The sequence below is a fragment of the Carassius auratus genome, unplaced genomic scaffold (assembly GCF_003368295.1).
Source record: "Carassius auratus strain Wakin unplaced genomic scaffold, ASM336829v1 scaf_tig00215906, whole genome shotgun sequence".
Lineage (NCBI taxonomy): Eukaryota > Metazoa > Chordata > Actinopteri > Cypriniformes > Cyprinidae > Carassius > Carassius auratus.
The window spans coordinates 28,392-52,800 of NW_020528302.1; the positions used below are offsets into that span (position 1 = coordinate 28,392).

The window sequence follows — 24,409 nt, forward strand, 5'->3', positions numbered from 1 at the left end:
AACCATGAACTTGACAATCATGAGACTGGAAACCATTTGGTAATGATTTTAATCATATCGTGAAATATTTGTGTTGAAAACTTTAAAGAATGTCAAAATAACACAATTTGAAATCAATTCTATTGTAGGAAGATATATTTATTATTTTAAATCCAGCCATGACCAGCTTTATAAGTGTATAAAGGGGTATTGGACATACTAGATTAATTCATGGACATTTATTGGTTGGTGAAGAAGAACCAAAATGTCAGTATCGCAGGACTCACGTGAGAGTGAAACGTGCTTTTGGTCTGTCCAATATTTAATGTCATGAGACAAAGATTATCAACAGGGCAACCTCTATATGACATGTTTTAGAAGACTTTTTATACATTTTTTTTTTTTTATATACAATTTATTTCAAAAGTAAATTTAAAATATTTTTATAGAAATGTCTGTGTTATACTTTGTTATATAACTGTTATTAATTAATTCATGTTTGTATTTGTATTTTGTGTTCTACTATACATTTAATCTTTGCCATGAAATTGTCTGAAATGTGTGAAGCTGATGTGGCAAAAAACTTAAATTAACTGTTGACAACTTTTATTTTGTCACAGAGCACTGATATTTTTGTATTTTTATTTAGAGAGAAAAATAAATGCCATATTTGTAGTTTCATCATTTACCAGCAGAGGCTGCAGGTGCTCAGTAACCTGCTGCCTGAGTGCACTGTAGTTTTCACAGCTGGCTTGTGCTCAGTTCATGAGGAGATGCAGAACAGCAGGTTACACAGCTGTAAAACACAATAAGGCATAAAGATGCATTCAAAACAGGATGATTTATTTTATTTTTTACCAGGATGTTTCATCTCAGGATAGAAGCAGCGATCGGCAGTTTTCAGAGTCTGTCCTTTGTATGTTTCAATCAGTGCTTTAACTATATATTTATATGAAAAGATAACCTAAATTTGTGGTTTTCTGTGATGTTCTAAATTAGAAATTTGTTATATACATTATTACATTATAGATATAAAATTTTAAGTTATATATATATACACTGTCATGGCCAAAAATATTGTCAAATAAAGAAGTGAAGTCTGCACACTGAGAACTACTGCTCCAGAGGAATTTAATTAAACTCAAGCAACGTTTCGACCTTCAGGTCTTCATCAGGCACAGTGTGAAAAAAATAAACAATTTCATAGAGTCCTAAATATGTAATTTTTGTTAAACTTTTAATAAATTGTTGTTAAAATGTATGTGATATGATTTTAATTCATTAGACATGCTTTTTGATTAATACAATTAAAATAAATAAACAAAACGGAAAAAATTTAATTTGGGAAAAATAAATGAATCCTCTTTTTATACTGTAATAAGTGCTGTGTTCTTTCAAAGGGGTCATTACAGGTCATTTTAAACTTAAATGTGGAGATTATCATATAATTTAAATGATGCATCTTCTGAGAGACTGACAGAAGTGGTATGTAAAGTTAAACTAATGTGTCTCTCATTCCTCCCTCTCTCTCTCGGTCTCTCTCCATCTTTCTCTCCACCTCTCTCTCTCTCTCTCTCTCTCCATCTCTCTCTCTCTCTGTCTCTCTCCTTTACTCTCTCTCTCTCTCCATCTTTCTCTCCACCTCTCTCTCTCTCTCTCTCTCTCTCTCTCTCTCTTTCAGTAATCATTCATTGAAACATCCCCAGTTGAAAGCAGAATGAATCAAGAAGTGCTTGTTATCAAGATGAGGATTTTCTACAGGAGTCTGTCACTTTTACTGGGTAAGTGAAACTCACAAACAACTTCAGTGTGTCTACTATCTTATGGTGATTCCAACTTTTTTTTTTCTTTTACTACTGTGTAAGTTTTATTTTGTTTTTATGAAAATGAAATTCCCAAAAAGCTGAAAATGAAAATGAAATTCCCAAAAAGCTGAAAAAACCACTCCAGTCCATCAATTAACATCTTGTGAAGCGAGAAGAAACGCATTCATTATCCATAGTAACACTTCCTCCAGTGGCAAAAATCGTCTCGTCTGAATCAGGAGAGAAATATCCAGATCCAACACCGTTTGTCAGTTATATGTGTTATACCAGCAAATATTTGTGGTCTTTTTTTCTTTATTGTATTCTTTTCCATTTGTTTAATGGCATATTGTTATAAATGTAAAACACTCAACATCTAAACTCATACTATATTATTACATGTTAAAATTCCAGTCAGAATATAAATAAATTATTCTCACCGTAAACATAAGGTTCCCCCTTGCACCCTCCCCTTTTCTTCCCCCCAGGAGCCTGTGAGGAAAAAACAGTGGCGCAGAGGACCTCAGTGCCCAGAGACAAGTAAACGCATGCCGGCCCTACCCCATGAGCGCCACTCTCTTCACATAGAGATGCATTTCCCATCCTCTTCTCCAAGCCAGAGCAGCATCTTTCCGTAGCTGCAAGCAATCTGGTCTTGTTTGGTGGAAGAAAGTGTGATGCACTTGATGGCAGCATGTTTTTAGTGGCTTCAGACGCAGAGGAGCTGTCGGGCTCGATCAATGTACCCGCCCCCTGCCGCCTACTGTGCACAGGGAGCCCAAGTCAGGCATGGATGCCGAGCTGATCCGCATCCAGTCTAAAACTGTGGAGGAGATTGGACTGGAGTGTGTCAAAGGTGCCCACTCTTAGCTGCCTGGATGAAAGGTTACTGCTGGAGCGCCACCAGGCCCCTCATCAAGGAGCATCACCATTCTACCTCGAAGTTCATTATGAACTCGCCAAGTCATGGTGCACTCCCTACTCTGCTTACCTATGTGGCTCCTCTTCCTTTGCCCTCAAGACAGTCAACAGTACCAAAGACAAGGGGTGCAATAAAATGTCTCCCCCTAGTTGAGTCTGTCGCTGCATATCTCTGCCTGTCCACAGCTATCAACTGGAAGGCGAAGGTCACCCACCCGTCCAAACCATGCAGAATGATTTCGGCCCTCGCTGGAAGGGGGTACTCTGGACAAGCAGCCTTGGCGCTCCATTCTATTGTGGTCCAACAGGTCTACCAGGCCAAACTCCTCCAAAGCATGGATGAGTCCGGCCCAGACTTTCCAGCTATCAAGGAGTTGTGCAGTGTGACAGACCTGGCTTTACACACAACCAAGACCAGGGACCTGGCAATTGAAAGGGCAATGGCCAGCTTAGTGGTGCTTGAGCGCCACTTATGGTTGATCTTAACCAATATTAAGGATGCAGGCAACGCCCAACTCCCGCTCTGCCTGGTGCTTCTGAATCGTCAGGGACCCCGGCCCAGGTTAGTGTTGGACCCACTACCTCAGGCATCCTCCTGATCTGTAGGAAAGTAAAAGGAGGGGGTCAAGTCCCGCTATAGCTCCTGCTAAGACTCCTGCACTTCCTGCAAGGTTCCCTCCTTGGTTCAAATCAAATCCTCTCGCAAGTGTGTCCAGGGGACTGGTTCTTTTCTCTGGATCTAAAAGACAGGAAACGTACTGTCACATCCAAATAGCCCCACATCATAGATGATTCTTGAGATTCACCTTCGAGGCAGTGGCATATCAATATATGGCCCTTCTATTCAGACTATATCTAGGACCTCCACTTTTCCACTCTTTGTACCGCTCTTTCTCCTCTGAGACAGATGGCAATCGTCTAAATTACCTCAATGACTGGTTTGTTTTAGCTCAGTCGGAGGACAAGCTATTATCTCACAGATTCTTTTTCTTTAGACACTTTGAATACCTGGGGCTCATGGCCAAATTTGCCAAGAGCACTCTGTCTCCCAGCCAACGGATATCGATTCTGGGAGCAGTTTTCGAATCGGCCATCAAGCATCTTGTGGCCTCTTTGAAAATAGTCTCTTGCCCAGTCAAGACATTTCAGAAGACGCTAGGTCTTATGGTCTCCATGTCTCCAGTACTAAAGTTGGGCTTGCTCCATATGTGACCCTTTCAGTACTGACTGAAACTGCTAGTTCTGTCCCACGCCTGGAATCGCAAACGCCTTCATATCAAGGGGGAACCAGGCCTGTGTGGCAGTCCTGAAACCTTGAAAAGAATCTCTTTGAAAGGAATAGGGTGTGTCCCTGGGCATGGTCTGCAGAAGGAAGGCAGTTTTGACAGATGCTTCCAAAATGCAATGGCAAACTGGCTTTCAGCCTTTGGTCGAAAGAAGAAGGACGGCTACACATCGACTAGTCTGATCAGACACCATGTCGGTAGTGTGCTACATAAATCGCCACAGAAGACTCTCCTTGAGGCGCCTCTTTTCTATGGTAGCTCATCACCTAAAATGGGCTCAGCACAACTTGCATTCGTTGAGAGCGACACATGTGCCATGTAGGTTGAACTAAGGAGCAGTATCCCTTCTGAATAGTGGATGCTCCACCCCCAAACAACTCAAATAATCTTTGAGAACTTTGGCAAGGCAAAGGTTGACCTCTATGCCTCAAAAGAGGGGACGACCTTGTTGTTCGCCTTCTTGAAAGGGTCTAGGAGGCTTAACCCATGCGATCTGTCCATGCTCTAAGGAACCCTCACTTTGAGTTGCTACAATCCATTGACCTTTGTTCTCTGAAGTTCTACCCTAATCAGGCAACCTGAGCAACCCTTTATATGATTTTTTGGCCGCACCAGAGGGTTTACGGTCAATAAGCAGAGACTCTCCAAATGAGTAGTTGACGCTATTGCTCTAGTTTACTCCTATTTTCGGCATAAACTGCCCCAATGGGAGTAAGAGTCCATTCGACTTGAGACATGGCCTAATCTTGGGTTTGGTCTAGTTGTGTGTTCATTGCAGAAATCTGTGTGGCAGCTGGCTGGGCCTCACCGGCCACATTTGCCAGGTTCTATAATCTGGACATCCCAACCTTACAGGCCAGATCCTTTCTGCTTAATGTGCTCAGTCTTGCCTTAGGGCAAAAACCAGTCTTAGGCTTGCCTACCTGCGCTCTTGGCCTTCACAGGAACATTACTGGAAGGTTTACTTATGGCTGGGCTGACCTCTACGAGTTTGGGTTTTCAAGTTTGCGGGCTTTGGTGGGTTTAATCTCCAAGTTCGGCTATCGAGCCTTTGGTTATTTTTATTTTTTATTTACTGCACAAACCAATGGCCGAGCAGTTAAACTGATGAGATGAGAAAGATGGCGCCGCTGTGTATGGCCTGCCGTCCACGTCTCTTGACTTTCTTGCTAATTATTGTATTTATCCTGTGTGTCATTAATAATGTGTCATTGCTATTGGTGTATGAACGCCTGACCCTGCTAAAAATATGAGATACGGTGAACAACCTGACTGATTTTGTTAAATATGGACATTCAAAAACGCCGCCGCCCCTGCTAGCCGCTGTGCCAGCCTATCTGTGGCGTCCTTTCTGCACGTTGCCTCGTAACAAGGAGCGGAGACGCGGGAAAAGAGGAGGGGTGCTCGTAAGATTCAAGGCTTAGGCCAGGTTCACACCGCAAGCTGCAGCAGAGCAGAAGCAGCGCGTATTTTTTTCGGTGCCTATGTTAACAGATGAGAGCGTTCACACCGCACGCAGAGGCTGCGCGGCAGAGCGTAGCAGAAGCAGAGCAGAAGCAGCAGTGCCGCGATCGTTTCGGCGCTGGGTCTATTTTTGCAGCGCTGCTGACGCTCAGTTAAAGTGAAAGTACACATTTGATGGACAAAATAAATATGATTTCACACAAAAAGTGCTCTAACTGCACAAAAAAAGCACATCTAGGGTGTTTTAACAAGAACTAGAGTATGTTACAAAAAGAAATTAATATAAAAAAATATGTATAGAAGATAAAGTGACCATGGCCAAAATGATCATGATCATGGCCAAAATACACATGTACTTAAACGAAAATTTGCCCAAAATTTGCATTAATGATATCTACTGTGTTCTTAGCAAATTACATAAAAAATGTATGATATTTAAAACCACATATTTTTCTATTTTTTATTATAATTTTATTTTTAATCTATATTTTTTTTTTTTACAAAATCTGTTAAAGTACTTACAGTTCTATCCAAAAATATACTTTTTTTGCCGAAATACAAAAACAACTTTAAATAATTTATATTGCTAGCTTAGCCTTGGAGATTTATTTATTATTAGTAGTTGTCCTATTCTTTTAACTAGGCCTACACATACACATAATTGAAAACCGTTTATTAAATTGGTTTTCAGGGTGTTTTTTGGTAAATTTGATTGCAAACAAACCCAGTGACAAGATGGTAATATGCACCATGTTCTCTCCTACGTTGGTTAATGGGATGAACCCAAAGTCTGGGTCTTTTTAGTCTCCTTAATAACAAATATAGCGCGATGGCCTTTCTTCTATCAACAACACGTACTGCACGGAAAACAAAGACAGCAAAACAAAGATCCAACAAAAGTAACAATTAAATTATTAATTAAAAAAGATTCTTGCCTAGTCTTTTTATTTAAATGTATTTTAAATGGGAAATAAAGCAATGCGAACGTACCCATTATAGAGCACTCTGACCAAAATCTGCTGTTCAGTTGCGCGCTACCTCCGCTGCTGGTGTGAAAGCAAAATAGGCGCGCGCTGCTTCTGCTCTGCCTACCTGCTGCTAACGCGCTGCTTCTGCTCTGCTGAAACTTGCGGTGTGAACCCGGCCTTACCTGGCTTCATTATGTACGGATGTTTCTGGCTGTTCGCTGAATGGAAAATCCACGGTGTGCGGAAAATTTGACCTGCCCCGTTCCTTAGAGTTCAGCTATCGGTGGCTCCGACCAGCCCTCCCTGACGCTGGGTGTTTGCTTCCTTGTTGTCGGCCGGTGAGGATTCAGGTGCGGGGCTGCGTACGAGGGAATCTCTGCCCGCTCAATCATGCCACTCAGCAGTCGGTGAACTGTAGGTCGGTGCACGCAGCTTTGATTAACACCCGATCGCTCACAAACAAGACCTTCATCCTGAACGACTTGATTTCCACTCACGACCTGGATTTTCTCATGCTCACTGAGACCTGGCTAAAACCAGGTGATAACAGCGCTTTCTCGGAGCTCCTCCCTCCCGGCTACTCTTTCCTGAGTACGCCGCGAGTGACCAGTCGTGGTGGTGGGCTGGCTTCTGTCTTTAAACAACACTTGAACTGTCGTCTGCTTCCATCTAAGAACTATAGTAGCTTTGAGCTTCAGCTATTCCTGGCTCCATTTGCATTTGCATTACTGTGTGCTGTTGTCTACCGACCTCCAAAATATAATAAGGATTTCATTCTGGAGTTCTCTGAGTTACTTGGGGAATTACGAACACAATATGACAGTTTATTAATTTGTGGTGATTTTAATATTCACGTTTGCTGCCCATCAAGTCAGCTGTCCAATGACTTTCAGAGCCTTCTGATCTCTTTGGATCTGACACAATCAGTGAACGCTCCCACACACCAGCACGGTCACACATTGGACTTGATCATTTCTCACGGATTCACTGTATTAATCTCAGAAATAAGTGACATTTGCATTTCAGACCACCTTCCTGTTATGTTTGAATTCAAAGGCCCTGTCCCTGCAGCAAAATCCCTTATGCCAGCTGGTTACTGCCGCATCATCATTTCCACCACAGCTGGAGAATTTGCTGCTATCTTTATGAACACCAGTCTTTACTCTCAGGACGAAGTTGTCTTCCCAATCTGCACAGAAGTCTTCATCTCCTCTTTCAACTCCACCTGCTCAGAGATTTTTAACATCATTGCTCCTTACAGGTGTAGAGCTGTCAGGACTCATCTAGAGCCTTGGCTTAATGACACCACCCGTGCCCTTAGACGGAGGTGCAGGCAGGCCGAGCGCAAGTGGAAAAAGGACAAGCTACATGTTTCACTGGGTATATTGAGAGACAGTCTTACTGAATATCAAAATGCAGTTAAAGCAGCTAAATGTCAGTATCTGTCTAATGTCATTTCCACCAGCTCTTACCGTCCTAGAGCGCTATTCAACACAATTCAGTCTCAATTCAGTTATTTTGTTGATAAAGTAGCCTCTGTTAAACAGAGTATTAAGAACATGTCTAACACTTTTGACTTGTGCTCTTCTCCTGTCCGTTCTGTGTTTAATGTGTTTGAGCCAGTGTCACTCCCTCTCCTCTCTGATGTGGTCCAGGGGCTGAGACCGACAAACTGTCCTCTGGACATTATCCCATCTAAAATGCTTAAACAGGTTTTTAACACAGTGGGCCCATGCCTCCTCTCATTTATAAACAGTTGCCTGAGTTCAGGTTCTGTACCAACTGTATTCAAGCACGCAGTGGTCAGGCCTCTGCTAAAAAAAAACCCAACCTTGATCCTACTGTTATGTCAAATTTTAGACCTGTGTCCCATTTACCTTTTCTATCCAAGGTTTTGGAAAAGATTGTTTTCTTACAGTTACAGTCTTTTCTGGAGAACAATCAGATTTTTGAAAAGTTTCAGTCTGGCTTTAGAACACGACACAGCACTGAGTCCGCTCTTCTCAAAGTACAAAATGACATTCTCTTGTCCCTTGATGAGAAAAAGCCAGTGCTGCTCATAATGCTGGACCTTACTGCAGCATTTGACACCGTGGACCACTCAGTCCTCCTGACACGTCTGGAACAACAGGTTGGGCTTCGGGGACCTGTGCTGCAGTGGTTTAGGTCGTATTTAACAGAGAGGACTTTTTCTGTTAGGATTGGTGACCTCTCCTCCTCCTCCGCTCCCTTGACCTCTGGTGTGCCACAAGGTTCCATTTTGGGCCCTGTTTTATTTTCCTTGTATATGTTGCCGTTAGGTGCAGTTATTTCAAAGCACAAAATGTCTTTTCATCTGTACGCAGACGACCTACAGGTTTACCTTCCGGTTGTCCCTGCTTGTCCTAATAGTCTTCAGTCCATCAACAGATGCTTAGAGGACATCAGATTGTGGCTGTCCCAGAATTTCCTCTGTTTGAATGAGGATAAAACTGAATGTATTGTGTTCGGCACATCCAATCTGCCCCAGTGTCTCAGCTCCTGGTCCTTTTGCTTTGGCCCCCATCTTAACCATGTTGTCAAAAATCTGAGGGTAAAACTAGACAGCAGTCTAAAATTTGATGAACAAATAGATTCGGTGGTTAGGGCAAGCTTTTTTCAGCTTCGCCTCCTTTCAAAGGTCAAACTGTTTTTAAGTCGTGCTGACCTGGAGAAAGCCATCCATGCTTTTATTAGCTCCCGCATAGACTACTGCAATGCGCTCTATGTGGGAGTTCACCAAACTGAACTTCACCGTTTGCAGCTTGTGCAAAACGCTGCTGCCCGACTGCTAACTAACAGTCATAAACACGAACACATAACACCTGTCCTGTACTCCCTGCACTGGCTCCCTGTCCAGTTTAGAATTAATTTTAAAATCTTAATATTTGTTTTTAATGCACTCACGGGCCTTGCACCTTCCTATTTGTGTGAGATTCTGACCCCTCACAAACCCAGCAGAGCTCTACGTTCTGCTGGGCAACATCTGCTGAAGGTGCCCCGGTCCCGGTTCAAACAGTGGGGCGATCGTTCTTTTGCAGTGGCCGGTACTAAACTCTGGAACTTGTTGCCCATTGAGTTACGTTCCATCACTGACCAGCCTCTGTTTAAAGCCAAACTTAAAACCTATTTATTTAAAATGGCTTTTTGCACTTAATGGCTCTGTGACACTGCTCTGTTTTTATTGTGTAAATATGTATTAAACCTATTTGTAATTATGTTTATTTTTTACTAATGTTGTTAAGCACCTTGGTTCAATCTGTGGTTGTTGGAAGGTGCTATATAAATAAATATTGATTGATTGATTGATTAAACTGCATTATTGAAAAAGCTTCAGTCATCTGAAAAAAAATTATTTTCACCATAGCGTCTTAACAGAAGCAGTACTCTTTCCCATATCTCAGGGAACTGAGGTTTGTAAGAGAGTATGTTTTCTATTGATCATATTCTAGTGAACATAGCAGCATGGGGCACAGTCAGTCAGTCAACATCACTTAATAACTTGAATGGCCAATAAGCTCTGGATGGGTGTTACGGTCAGCTCAAAACTGCAACAAAAATGACGAAAACCAAACCAAAAACGTATAATGAAGAATATTTTTTATTACATAATTCTAGGGGTTTACATTTAAAACTACCACATCAATTTAATTTCTGACGACAGATCCACAAACAACGCGCGATCAAGCGGCAGCATGGGATGATGTCACTTCCCACGTGCCTCGACCCACGTCTCAGAGGCACTTTTATTCATACGTCCCAATCTATAACAGGTGTTGTTCATTACGCCATCACCTAGAAGAAATCACAAGAATAAACAAAAAACCCACACACCCTTACACCATAACACCTCCCCCTTTAAGATAGAGGATCCTTGTAAAGGACCTATATTAAATCAGAAAAAATAAGGGTTACAATGCACCAGATGTTCTCAAAATGGCCTCACTTGTAACTGGAACCACGGCAACTCTCGGCACCTACAAAAACAAGTCAGTCACAGTCATACAAGTTTTTAAATCAGGGTATCCAGATTCTCACATGGAGCCCGAGACAAGGCATCAGCCAACACATTCTCGACACCCCTTATGTGTCGAATCTCTAATGGATAAGGCTGCAGAAAAAGAGACCAGCGTATAAGGCGCTGATTTGGGCTCTGCAAAGAATGTAAAAAGGTAAGTGGATTGTGGTCTGAAAACACCACAATCGGAAAAGTGCCACTTGTCAAATAAACTTCAAAAAACTGCAAAGCCCAGATCAATGCCAATGCCTCCTTTTCAATAGTAGAATAATGCAACTGGTGAGCCTTAAACTTCCTGGAGAAATAACAAACTGGTCTTTCTATTCCATGATCATCAGTTTGTAATAAGACAGCTCCGGCCCCAACTTGACTGGCATCAACCTGAATCTGGAATGGGTATCCAATCCGAGGCGCAGCCAAAACAGGTGCCGTACTAAGCAACAGTTTGACATTGTCAAATGCTTGTTTACATTGCAAGGACCACTCAAATTTCACACTCTTCTTCAATAAATCGGTCAGGGGGGCTACCACTGAAGAAAAATTTGAACAAAAACTCCTGTAATAGCCCACCATTCCCAAAAACCGCATAAGCTCTCGTTTTGTATTTGGTGGCGGAAAATTATCTATTGCCAGTACCTTAGCTCGCACAGGACGTACATTTCCCTGCCCAACTACTTTCCCCAAATAAGTCACAGTCGCCTTGGCCAACTCACACTTGGCCAAGTTGACTGTGAGCTTAGCTTCAGCTAATCGCTCAAAAAGTGCTCGAATACGTACAATGTGTTGTTCCCATGAATCACTATACACAACCACATCATCTAAGTAAACAGCACATCCATCCAAACCAGAAGTTACACGGTTCATTAAGCGTTGGAAAGTAGCTGGTGCATTTCGAAGGCCAAAACTCATTACTGAATAAGAATATAGTCCAGAAGGAGTAATAAATGAAGCAATCTCCTGTGCACGAGTGGTTAAAGGCACTTGCCAATATCCTTTAAGTAAATCAAATTTACTAACATACAGAGCAGAGCCAACCGCATCTACACAATCTTCCATCCTGGGCAAAGGGAACGAATCTGGTTTTGTAATATTGTTAAGCTTCCGATAGTCAGTACAGAATCGGTACGTACCATCTGGCTTTCCCACCAATAAACAAGGTGATGCCCAACTTGAAAAGGAAGGTTTAGCAATGTTATTCTCAATCATGTATTTTATTTCAGACTCAAGATGGCATTGTTTTTCCAAAGAAACCCGATAAAAATGCTGGCGTATTGGCTTGGCGTCACCAACATCTATATCATGTTCTATCACATTAGTACGCGAAGGAGAATCTGAAAATAACATAGGAAAATCTGAAATTAAAGAAGACAATTCATCTCTCTGCTTAAAAGGCAAGTGTTTAACAAACTCATCCAGTTTCTTTAAGGTTTCAGAATTGTTAAGCCGAGGCTGTAAAATACCATCCTCGGGTACCTTAACATCCTCAGCCATTTCAGTCACAGAAGATGCTATGGCCACAGCAGCTGGAGCCCTCTCGGACTCACTAAAACGAGAGTAAAAAGGTTTTAACAAATTTACATGGCACAGCTGTGAATGTCGCTTCCGCTCAGGAGTTGAAATCAAATAATTCTGCTCTGAAACTTGACGTACAACTGTATAGGGACCCAAAAACTTTGCACAAAATGGAGAGGTAGGAAGAGGCAACAGAGCTAACACCTGGTCACCTGGACAAAACACACGAGACTCTGTGTTCCTATCAAACAACCGCTTCATCTTCTTTTGCTTATTCAGCAAATTTTCTTTAGCCATTTGACCAGCCAAAAATAACCGACGCCTGAAACCCTCTACATATTGTAGCAAACCCTGAGGTGGGTCAGATACTTCCTTTAATCCATCATGAAGTAAAGCCAATGGTCCACGCACTTTATGACCAAAGACTAACTGGTTGGGACTAAAACCCAAACTATCCTGAACCACCTCACGAGCTGCCAACATTAACCAGGGCAACCCCTCCTCCCAATCACCCTTTAACTCCACACAATAAGCCCGCAGCAACGACTTCAAAGTTTGGTGGAAGCGTTCCAAAGCCCTTGACTTTGTGGATGGTAAGCACTAGACTGATTTTGCTTCACACCAAGTTGCTGCAACACTTCCTTAAACATATGCGAAGTAAAATTGGATCCCTGGTCACTTTGAATAACTCTTGGAATCCCAAACACAGAAATAAACTGTGTCATAGCTTTAACAATAGCACGGGTAGTGATTGAACGAAGCGGATAGGCAGCTGGATATCTAGTGTTCTGGCACATTACAGTAAGAAGATATACACTTCCTGACTTAGATGGAGATAATGGACCCACACAGTCTATAATCAGATGTTGAAACGGTGTATCAATTACAGGTATGGGATATAACGGTGCCGGTTTAAGGCACTGATTTGGCTTCCCCGTAAGCTGACAGGTTGAACAGGTTTTAATAAACCTCCTTACACCTTTCTTTAACTGTGGCCAATAAAAATAACGCAACAAATGATTGTACGTTTTATTAACCCCAAGATGCCCCACAACATCTCCATGTGCCCAACGCAACACAGTATCTCGAAGAGACATTTGCACAACAACCTGTTCATAAGGCTCACCTATGGGTACTTCCCTACCAGATAGCCATTTTCTTAACAGAAGACCATCCTCAACAAAACAACCACTCATTGCACTCTCTACCTCTTCCGGAGCTAGCACTTCAGAAAACATTTCTTTCAGACTGGGGTCCTCCCTTTGTGCCACCACCAACTCCTGACGAGAGACTGTAGGGAAAAGAAGAGAAAGATTAGGAAACACTTTCCTTCTATCCCTAATCTGTCTAGGTTCCTTATCCTGATTTTCAACAACAATTTTACTCATTGCCCGAGTAACAGCACACGTTACGAACACATCAGGAAACTGTTTATCAACATCCACCTGTTCAAGTGAAGGAGAATCTGTTACAATAGGTGGGGGTGGTACATCCCTCCATACTCGACCTCCAGCCAAATTATTTCCCAAGATTACAGCAATGCCCTCCACTGGTAAAGAGGGTCGCACACCTACTACAACTTGACCAGTAATCAATTCAGATTCAAGTACCATAGTGTGCAAAGGTACAGACAACACTTGTAAACCAATTCCTTTTATCAATACCTCACTCCCAGTACTGGAACTCTCTGAAAATGGTAATACGGACTCCAAATAAAGGTCTCTGAAGCACCAGTATCCCTAAGGATTTTAACTGGAATTTTCTCATCACTCCCAACCAGAGACACAGAACCATCAGTAATAAAAGGAGCATAACTCAACTTTTCATCACTACACAACACCAAATTACCTTGAGCAGTATTTACATCAACCCCCTCAACTACCTTAGTAACCGAGGAAGCAGCAAGAGCAGGTTTTAGATCAGATTTAGTACGGTTCATTTTTGCCTTAAGGGCTGGACAATCTTTTTCCAATGTCCCTTATTTAAGCAATAAGCACACTGATCACTCTTGTCACCAAAAGCTCTTAACTTTTTCTCAGCTTTTACATTAGCAGGCAAAGATGGAACCTCCACTGAAACATTGTCCACAGAGCTATTTGGACGACGCCAATTAGCTCTTTTTACATCTTTATGGGTCAACACATATTCATCGGCTAACACAGCAGCAGCCTCTGCACTCTGAACGTTTCGCTCTGTTAAATAAACAGACAAATTTTCTGGCAAAGTATTTCTAAACTGTTCCAACAACAACAACTCACAAAGAGAATCAAAATCCTCTACCTGTGAGACTGAGCGCCAACGATCAAATTGAATCCTTAGCTCCCTTGCAAATTCAGTAAATGTTTGTTGTGCCCCTTTTCTTAAAGCTCGAAATCGTTGCCTATAGGCCTCTGGAACCAACTCATAGGCTTTTAGCACGGTTTCTTTCACTTTACTATAAATCTGACTGTCCCTAACATTAAGAGTGGAATACGCTCTTTGAGCTTTACCATAAAACACACATTGTAACAGAAGCGTCTGCTCAGAATCCTCCCACCCCATAAGACCTGCCAACCGCTCAAATAAATTAAAGTAAGTATCCAAATCATTATCATCGAATTTTGGCATCAATTTAAGAGCACGAGCCACATCAAAAGCTTTTGGAGTTGAATCGTAGTTTCCCAATCTACCCTCTCTAATCAGAGCAAACCTCTGAGCCTCCACATCCAACCTACGCAATTCAACTTCCTGACTCATTTTATTTTTTTCCATCTCCAAGAGCAACAACTGTTTCTGTTGTTCAAATGTAAGTGATGTAACGGTCCCTTCAGGAAATTTCTTTTTAGTCTGTTCCTGATCACCTATAAGAGGTAAAGGGCTTCCTAATTCACATGTCAAAATGCCTAATTTTACCAGAGCAGCCTTAATGATCAGCCCCAGTCCTTCCTTTAGACTTTTGTCTTTAGTTGTAAGGGGAATTTTAAACTTGTCTGCGACCTCTAATAGCTGTTTTTTAGAAAGCTGACTAAAGCTCTCCTCAGAAGGATGTTCAAAAAACTCCGTCAATTCTAAACTCATTGTGAGACAAAAAAAAAAAAACTATATTTACAAACTCAAACTTCTCACATTTAGTGACGTTTCCCACCTACCTAACAATACTACCTCAACCCTAGACTTCGTACTTCAGCCAAGAGCTAAGTGACTTTAAGCACTCTAATACCGTCAGCGCCGACCTCTCTCGGACAAACCAAAGAGAGACAACATCTGCGGCAGTGCCCTCAGCCCAGCGTCAGCACAAAAATAACAAACTAAAATAATAAAGGGTCAACGCAAGCGTTGCTTCAGCCTAACCAGGAAAAGTCACAAATGTGAGAAGTAAACTAACACCTAACCTTGCGCTTTTCACAAAGTCCTCGTGGAACTTACAATTATCAACTGCTGATACCAGACTACACAAAAACGCTTGAGCAAAACACTTCAACCGCATAAATCAGTTTCCAAACAAATGTTAAAGTGTTTACTCACCCATCGCCATATCCTTTTCCTTTAACAGTGGGAAAAGAAACAAAAAAACTCACAAACTGGCAAAAGCATCAAACTACACAAAGATCTGTCGGCAGCTTCGCGTGCAAACAGCTTAACTGCTGATAACGCAAAACAGGTGTTTCCAATTACTAACTGCTTTACAACACAAATCCAAACAAACGCACAGCTGATTTAACTCATCTATGCGAATGCGAATGCAAATTAATATAATAATATTTTCCTCTTAAAAAAAACAGAAACGGACGAGCCCCCATTTTGTTACGGTCAGCTCAAAACTGCAACAAAAATGACGAAAACCAAACCAAAAACGTATAATGAAGAATATTTTTTATTACATAATTCTAGGGGTTTACATTTAAAACTACCACATCAATTTAATTTCTGACGACAGATCCACAAACAACGCGCGATCAAGCGGCAGCATGGGATGATGTCACTTCCCACGTGCCTCGACCCACGTCTCAGAGGCACTTTTATTCATACGTCCCAATCTATAACAGGTGTTGTTCATTACGCCATCACCTAGAAGAAATCACAAGAATAAACAAAAACCCACACACCCTTACACCATAACAATGGGAAAAACTATACCTGTACTCATACTTTGACACAATCTGACCCATGGTGGATGCTGGATCTGCTGAAGACATACAGCGTGAATAGAGTGACCATCACTAACAGATTTGACTGCTGCAACACCAGGATAAATGGGTCAGAGATTCGGATTGGAAACAACTCTTCAGATTTTTTCAGCAATCCAGTGTGAGTCTCTGTGATATATTTTCATATAGCCAACAGAAAATCTGTCCAGTTGGTCAGTACATCACTTAAAATAATGTAAACCTGCAGTTAAGTGAGTCAGATGTCGATTCAGTAAATGATTAGTCTGACAGAATCAAACACTTGTCTTTTTGAGCAATTCAATTACATGACTCATTTGTTTATGTATTTCACTACACTCAGACTCAAAACTTGCTCATCTGCAATATGTCTATAGGACATTTCCTATCATATGTCAAATAGATGTTTAGAAGAAGTCTTTATGATTTAGAATGTATGTAAAACTGAATAAATCTTAAAGACATCTATCAGATGTTTATTCACTCCAGATGCTTTCCAGATGAATTGATTATTTAACAGACATCTTGCAGACGTATGTGTGCCATATGGAAAGAGTGTTGTCAAATAAAGAAACAATAATATTGTATATAAAATACATTTTGGAATAATGAGCAAAAGAAAATGAATCACTCTGTCATCTTTCTCCAGATGTGCTGTAGTTTCTACTATTCCAGCAGGAGCTACCTACAGCTACTTGTGTGATGGGATGGAAGGACGTTATGTTACTGTGAATATTCCTGGAGATTCAAAGATTCTTACTCTCTGTGAAGTGGGAGTCTATGTGATTTTTCAAGGTAGTTCAGAGCTACTTAACAATCTTGCAATTTTGACTTTTAGCTATTCTCATTTCATAAAAGTGGTTTTTAATGTGTAGTTCTATTCAATGTCCATAGTCTTCAGAAATATACCCACATAGTGTTGAAAGCGAATGTCATTCTAAGCTGGCCCAAATCCAAAAATACTACTGACCTTAATGTGTATCAGTCACTGCTATCTTCCTTCTCTGCTAATGTCTCCATTGCTAAAAGGACATACTACCATAACAAAATTAACAATTCATCTAACTCTTGGATGCTTTTTAAAACATTTATTTTGCTCCTTTGTCCTTCTCCTCCCCCTACTGCATCAACTCTAATAACTGACGACTTTACTACGTTTTACATTAATAAAATTGAAAACATCATTGCACAATTTTCCACACCACAATCTTTCAAACACGTCTCACCAGCAAACATACATCCTATTCCATCTCATCTCCATCAAGCCATTTCTCCTCCAGTTGTACCTGCACTCACTCACATAATCAACACTTCCCTTCACACTGGTGTTTTTCCGTCATCATTTAGACAGGCTCGTATAATTTCACTACTTAAGAAACCCACCTTCAACCCATCTTTTTTAGAGAACTACAGACCAGTTTCCCTTCTTCCTTTCATTGCAAAAACACTTGAATGAGCTGTGTTCAAACAAGTCTCTACATTTCTCACACACAACAACCTCCTTGACAGCAACCAATCTGGCTTCAGAAGTGGACATTGAACTGAGACTGCCTTGCTCTCATTTGTTGAAGCTCTAAGACTGGCAAGAGCAGAATCCAAATCTTCAGTACTTATCCTGCTTGAGCTGTCCGCTGTTTTTGACATGGTTAATCACCAGATCCTCCTCTATCAACCCTACTGGCAAAGGGCATCTCAGGAACCACACTTCAGTGGTTTTAGTTTTACCTATCAGATAAGTCCTTCAAAGTATCACAGTCACAACATCTAACTACTGGGGTGCCTCAGGGCTCAGTTCTAGGACCACTTCTCTTCTCTGTCTACATGACATCATTAGGTTCTGTCATTCAGAAACATGGCCTTTTATACCACTGCTATACTGATGACACTCAACTCATTCCATCCTGATGATCGGACAGTATCTGCTCGCATCTCAGCTTGACTTACAGACATTTCTTGCTGGATGATGGACCATCACCTTCAACTCAACCTTTCCAAGACAGAACTGCTTGTGGTTCCAGCAAACTCATTGTTTTACCACAATTTCACTATCAAGTTACGCACATCAACCATAACTCCTTCAAAAACAGCTAGAAGCCTTGGAGTTATGATTGATGATCAACTGACTTTCTCAGACCACATTACTAAAACGGTCTGATCCTGCAAATTTGCTTTATTCAACATCAAGAAGATCAAGCCCTTTCTTTTTAGAACATGCTGCACAACTCCTTGTTCAAGCTCTTGTTCTGTCCAGGCTGGACTATTGCAATGCTCTCTTGGCAGGTCTTCCAGCCAATTCTTTCAAACCTTTACAATTAATCCAGAATGCGGTAGCAAGCTTAATTTTTAATGAGCCAAAAAGAATACACATTACACCTATGTTTATCAATTTGCACTGGCTTTCAATAGCTGATCGCATAATAATTCAAGGCATTGATGTTTGCCTTCAAAACTACCACTGGCTCTGCACCCATTTACCTAAAATTATAACTTCAGACTTATGTGCCTCTAGAAGCTTGCGTTCTGCAAGTGAACGTCGCTTGATTGTGTCATCCCAAAGAAGCACAAAGTTACTTTTACGGATTTTTTAATTAAATGTTCCCATCCTCGTGGAATGACCTTCCCAACTCAATCCGGGCAGCTGAGTCCGTTAGCCATCTTCAAGAATCGGCTTAAAACACATCTCTTCCATCTTTATTTGACCCTCTAACGTTAACACTCGCTATTCTAATTCTATTCTTTTAAAAAAAATCTAACTACCTTTTTTAATCTTTTAGTATTTTATTTTCTTTTCATTTATTAAGCAATTGCGTGTGTATGTGTGTGTGTGTATAAATATGTAATTACAATATTACATTTTCTGACTAAAACTATTTCTTGCCGTGTCATCTTCCAGATAATTTGGCAGCTGGAAGAAACGTCACACAGTCATCAACTTATGGCCTCTGGTCTGCTGAACATGCCATTGATTTCAATCCAGGATTAACAAAATCATGGTCAGCATGTTCCTCAACCAAAGTTCAGACTAACCCCTGGTGGAGGGTGGATCTGAGTTCTGTGTACAGAGTAAGTAGCGTCGTAATCACAAACAGACTAGACTGCTGTCCTGAACGAATAAACGGAGCGGAGATTCGCATCGGAAACTCTCTGGAGAACAACGGCAAAAACAATCCCATGTGAGATCTTCTTTCGGTGGCTTAATATCCATAGAAATCCCTGAAAACACACATAAAAAAACTAGAAGTCTAAATAATGTTTTCTTTGATTCTCTTTAGATGCACTGTGATTTCTAGCATTCCAGCTGGTGTTTCCTCCACCTACATTTGTAACGATATGGAGGGTCGATACGTGAATCTGATCATTCCTGGAGATTCAAGAATTCTTACTCTGTGTGAGGTGGAGGTCTATGGGGAAGGTGTGATCAAACTTGGAAAATCAAGCTATAAATGAATGAAATTACTCATTTTGGGCTGTTGATTTCAAAACTAGTGTCTGTTTTGCTTAAACTTCACACAAGATATGATGCTTTTTGTAACATTTTTTCTTTTGAGAACCATTTGCAAGGTGAAGAAGTCTTGTATTTTGTCTTAATCAGCAGAAAAACAGCACAAACACATGACTCATGTCTGAATCTGAGCCACATTACAACCATTTGTTCAATTCTCAACCCATTTTCACGCATGTGACTATTTTATACCTAATCTTGATTTCAATTTTTGCCAGTAACGAAAATGCAAACATGAGCCAGATTTTTTCTGCTATATCTGTTCATTAACAAAGTTAAAGAAAAACATATTTATTCACTTATTTTTTCTGTTTATAAAAGGCAAATGGTTTTCAGACTAAGTTTAAATAATAAATCTTAATTTTTTTTTTTTTTTCACAAAAACCAAAACTTTGACATTTGACTGCTTTTGTTATTTTGATAAGTTCATTAAAGCTGATACACAAAGATTTCAGAAAAATCCTTATCATTTGATGAAAAAATTATATTTAATATAATTATATTTTTAAACTCACCATAATCCAATCATTTGCAAATCAGTTGTATTCCATGATGCAGGGATGTAACTGATTTGTTGTTTATAAATTGCGACATTTCTAAGGTTTCATGCTCTTCACTACATAGAAAGGATTTGTGTTCAACACTAAACCATATCCATTCTTACTGGAAGTGAATCTGTATTTAATATCCTCTGGGTCATATTTTGTTTTACTTTGTTTACTTTTGTTCATGATTTTTGAGGATCACTACACAATCTCTTCATCTTGCACCCATTAATCAATCTTAAATGACAGATGCATTTGCACTAAATTCTGTAGATTATTGTAGACAAAGGTCAAAGGTTATTTGAATTAATGTCAAAAACAAAGGATGCAATGATAAGATAATGTATTTTGTATTCTAAAAATGCATTATTTTATCAGTTGCATTTTGTTATTTGCATTTAGCATTTGCTGTGTCACTCTAGTGTGCTCTTTTAGGCCCTTTATTGAAGAAAACGTTGGTGAAGATAAAATTGAAGTCCAGTTCGACTCTGTCTGAACCTGAAATGAGAGCCCAGCTCCTGTCACAGGTGAGAAACAAAGAAATCTGAAATCAAATCACATCACATTGATAGAACTCTTTAAGAGATCTGCTCATTTCAGCTCCAGTCTGTTTTGGAGGAACGAGGGTTTTCTGACGTGACGCTGAAATGGTCTCAACCTCCCGAAATGGAAGTGAAGCGGAAGGAAGCTGCACCAGGTGAGTGTGTTCATACAAACACTGGAAAACTGAAAAGGAATGTTAATTTTAAAGTAAAATATTTAAATGAATATGTACAGTTTGCAAAATGAAATGGAAAAGTATGTCTATATAATTAATCCTTTTATTTACAGCTCAGTCTGCTCGAAGAAAGAGATGATGAGGAAAACTCAAATCGAATCACCTTCTTCATCTTTCATTTACAATGTCAATTTGAAACCGTTTGTGTATTTGTGATGTTGATTTTAGTGAACATTTTCCATTAGACTTGGACAAGAGACTGTTTTTCTGAGTCAGCAAGGATTTGTTTCAGGATTGTAAACAGGGAAATTGTCTTTACTTTTAAGAACACCTTGTAAGACGCAGTTAACAAATGCAGTAAGCAGTGCTGTCATTAAAATCATCCTTAACACATTAAAGGACAGTACAATAAAGAAATGGCTTTCCTAAATGCACTATTTAAACTAAATAAGATGAGATTGAGCTGAAGAATGAATGCTGTATCTAGGGTTGCCAACTTAAAGGAAAAATATGGGACAATCACGTATATAGCCTATAACTTTTTAGTTGTCATTTTGTTTTTCAAGGATAAGGTCCAAAGAACACTCTCGCTGCTTTTTCTTCTGTGTGGGCGTATTCAAGTCGCACACTTCAGTTTGAATCTGAATAGAGCATCACAGTCCCGCCCACAGCCGGTGCCGGAAGTAAAAATACGTAAAAACGTAACCATACATGGTAGACTTAAAACCAGCTACGGCTGTACTAAGCAATAGTATATGCTCACATAAACGCCAAAAGATCTTTAATTCGCGATGTCTTGGATAAGTACTTCATTACCCACAATCCTGAACAATCCCACAGTGATGCATCTGATTGGTGGAGCTCATGTAACCGTCTGGTTAAACCCCGTGAAGGTCTGTGAAGACTGAAGATAATTAATAAAAAACTAAAAATAAAAAATAAACCTGTGTTGCGTTTTTGCACGGTAGACTTATCAGTGCAATCATGCGCTCCTTGGCTGCCATGATGGTTTTTTTCAAGGAGGAAAACAAAAGTGTTCAAAGAAGTGAAAACCACTTTAGATAGGGTCATGTAATGTTAGTTGTGTGTAGCGTGTCCGAGAGTCAGCTTGTGGGTTTTTTAAGGGCCAGCATGAGGGACAAGAGAGGTAATGCTACCAATGAGGGAGGTTGGTAGCATTAGTTAGCATTATCGTCGACTTTAGCTAGGCTACTGTAGCCTTCATATGGTATGAGTCATATCAAGCATTTTAAGATGCCACTGTCAAAACAACATTTAGCCTAGGCATACCTTTTTGTGCATTTACTGAACATTTGTGTAATGGCAATGACGTGTTGACTACTGAGCGGTGATTGCAGTCAGGTACAAAGCACTGCACCATGTTGCTGACATTATCGTTAACCGCTTTCAAACACAATATATAAAATACACGATGATAAATAAAAAAATCAATACACAATACCTATATAAAACACAATTTATTTACATGAATAATACTTAAAGAACCGCTATTACTGCACATTCACTATATAAAATAAAATTCACTGGAGGAAAAAGTTTGCGTGGCAGTCGTCAGATTTGGAAGTCGCTCAAAAGGCTCGTTCGTGGCTGTGGGCTTCAGTCGAATTCAGTGAGGCGCGGTTGTTTACCTTTTCACAATATTCTAATTTTCTGAGATACTGAATTTGGTATTTTCCTTAGTTGTCAGCAATAATCATCAAAATTAAAAGAAATAAACATTTGAAATATGTCAGTCTGTGTGTAGATATGAAAGTCACACTTTAAATATGAAAGTCATGCTGAGTGACATAAAAAAAAGAGGGAAATTTTTGTCCATGAACACGAATTAATAAATTATATTTTGTGACTAAGTCTGAAAGATAGGAAAGTCTTTCAGATTTGTTTCACAGACTCTCTGCAGGACATTAGAAAAAACAATCCCAGGCGAGGCACCTCAGCTGTTACGATGGTGGCTTAGATCAGTGACCAGAGAGGATCTGGGTCTGGATTGGATTCAGCGGCCGAACCTGGATCAGAACTTGGACTGAACTTGGCTCAGGACCAGAAATTTGGACTAGACTCTTTGAGTGGACTAACTTAGAATCAGAGACTTGAACTGGGCTTGGCTCCTGAACCGATTCTTGGACTGGACTTGGCTCAGAACAAGAAACTTGAACTCGGCTTGGCTCCGGAGTGAGAGTACAGCGTACTGCCCAGACACACAAAATAGCCGCTCCCATAACTGGAAGTACTGCAGACAGAGAAACCGCCTCTTACGGAGATCATCTACTCATCTACTCATCTACTCTTTCCCTCTGGATAACATCGGACCTACATTCTGTGTGAACAGGATTTTTGTGTATTGAATTTGATGTTCCGCATTCTTCTTCTTTGAAAAAATGAAGCTGTATTTTTAGAAACTGGATACTTGCAGTCTAACATTTCAGAACAAAAAAAATCAGCTGTTTCAAAAAATACAAGTCTATTAAAAAAAAAAAAAACGTTACATTTTAAATGTTAAATATTCAAGTAAAAAAACAATATATATATATATATATATATATATATATATATATATATATATATATATATATATATATATATATTCAAATTCAAGCTATGTGAAACATAACTTTCAATGTTGCTAAATGACAATTGTCAATAATTCATATTTACACGATTCAAATATTACTGTCATATTATAAGCTCCATAGCGCACTTGTTTGCAAAAGAGCATGAGTCTAACTTGAAAACGCCAAACCTGCTTCTCTGCAGTCTGTGTTCTTCTGACTTCTGACTATATTGTAGTAATTAACGAAAAATGCTTTGGGCCAATGTATCGGAGTAAAAGTAAACAATTTTTTAATTAGAAAATGTAGTGGAGTAAATGTAAAAGTTGACTGAAATATAAAAACTCAAGTAAAGTACAGATTCTTACAAAAATACTTGCGTACTATAACAACGTATTATTTCTTCGTTACAATACACCACTGGACAAGAATGATGCAATTGCAAATTCAGCATCACGAGCTGTATTAAAACAAGAATGCATTCTGATTGGCTGTTAGCTCTGTAGCATGATTATGAATTACTAATAAAAGATTTATCTTAAAATAGGATTATAGTGGAAACTGATGAACTCTTCAATGTTTTGTAAAACAAAATTGTGTCAAATCAAAGATTCAGTTCTTACTATGCTAATATTACATAGTGAAACAATAAAATACTTTCTTTTGCCCATTTTTCAAGATGGTTGAGTATCATCACTCTTCCGGCTCTTCTGAAAGACATTTCCATCTGGTTGGACTTTCCATGACAGTTTTGCATATTCTGTCAGTCCCTTCTGAATCTCAGTCTTCACCATAGGGTCATTCACATTTTGACTTGATTTACCTCCATTTTATTGTATTTCAGAGAAATCAAATTCAATCTTTGATGATATAAATGATACTTCTATATATCAACAAGACAGCGGTTTAATACGAGTTTTGCACTTTTAGGTCAATAAAGCAGTGAGATGTGTACAAT

At 39.9% G+C, this 24,409-nt stretch overlaps 1 protein-coding gene across 1 annotated transcript; it reads left to right on the plus strand.

Moving 5' to 3' along the window:
* Window positions 1–16,092: 16,092 nt before the first annotated feature.
* On the plus strand, window positions 16,093–21,538 carry LOC113096284 (uncharacterized). Its single transcript, XM_026261650.1, has 7 exons — window positions 16,093–16,258; window positions 16,766–16,911; window positions 19,010–19,289; window positions 19,389–19,528; window positions 20,599–20,690; window positions 20,764–20,860; window positions 20,995–21,538. Exons 1-7 carry the CDS (start codon window positions 16,125–16,127, stop codon window positions 21,018–21,020), a joined length of 915 nt encoding a protein of 304 aa, XP_026117435.1. The 5' UTR covers window positions 16,093–16,124; the 3' UTR covers window positions 21,021–21,538.
* The last annotated feature ends 2,871 nt before the right edge of the window (window positions 21,539–24,409 follow it).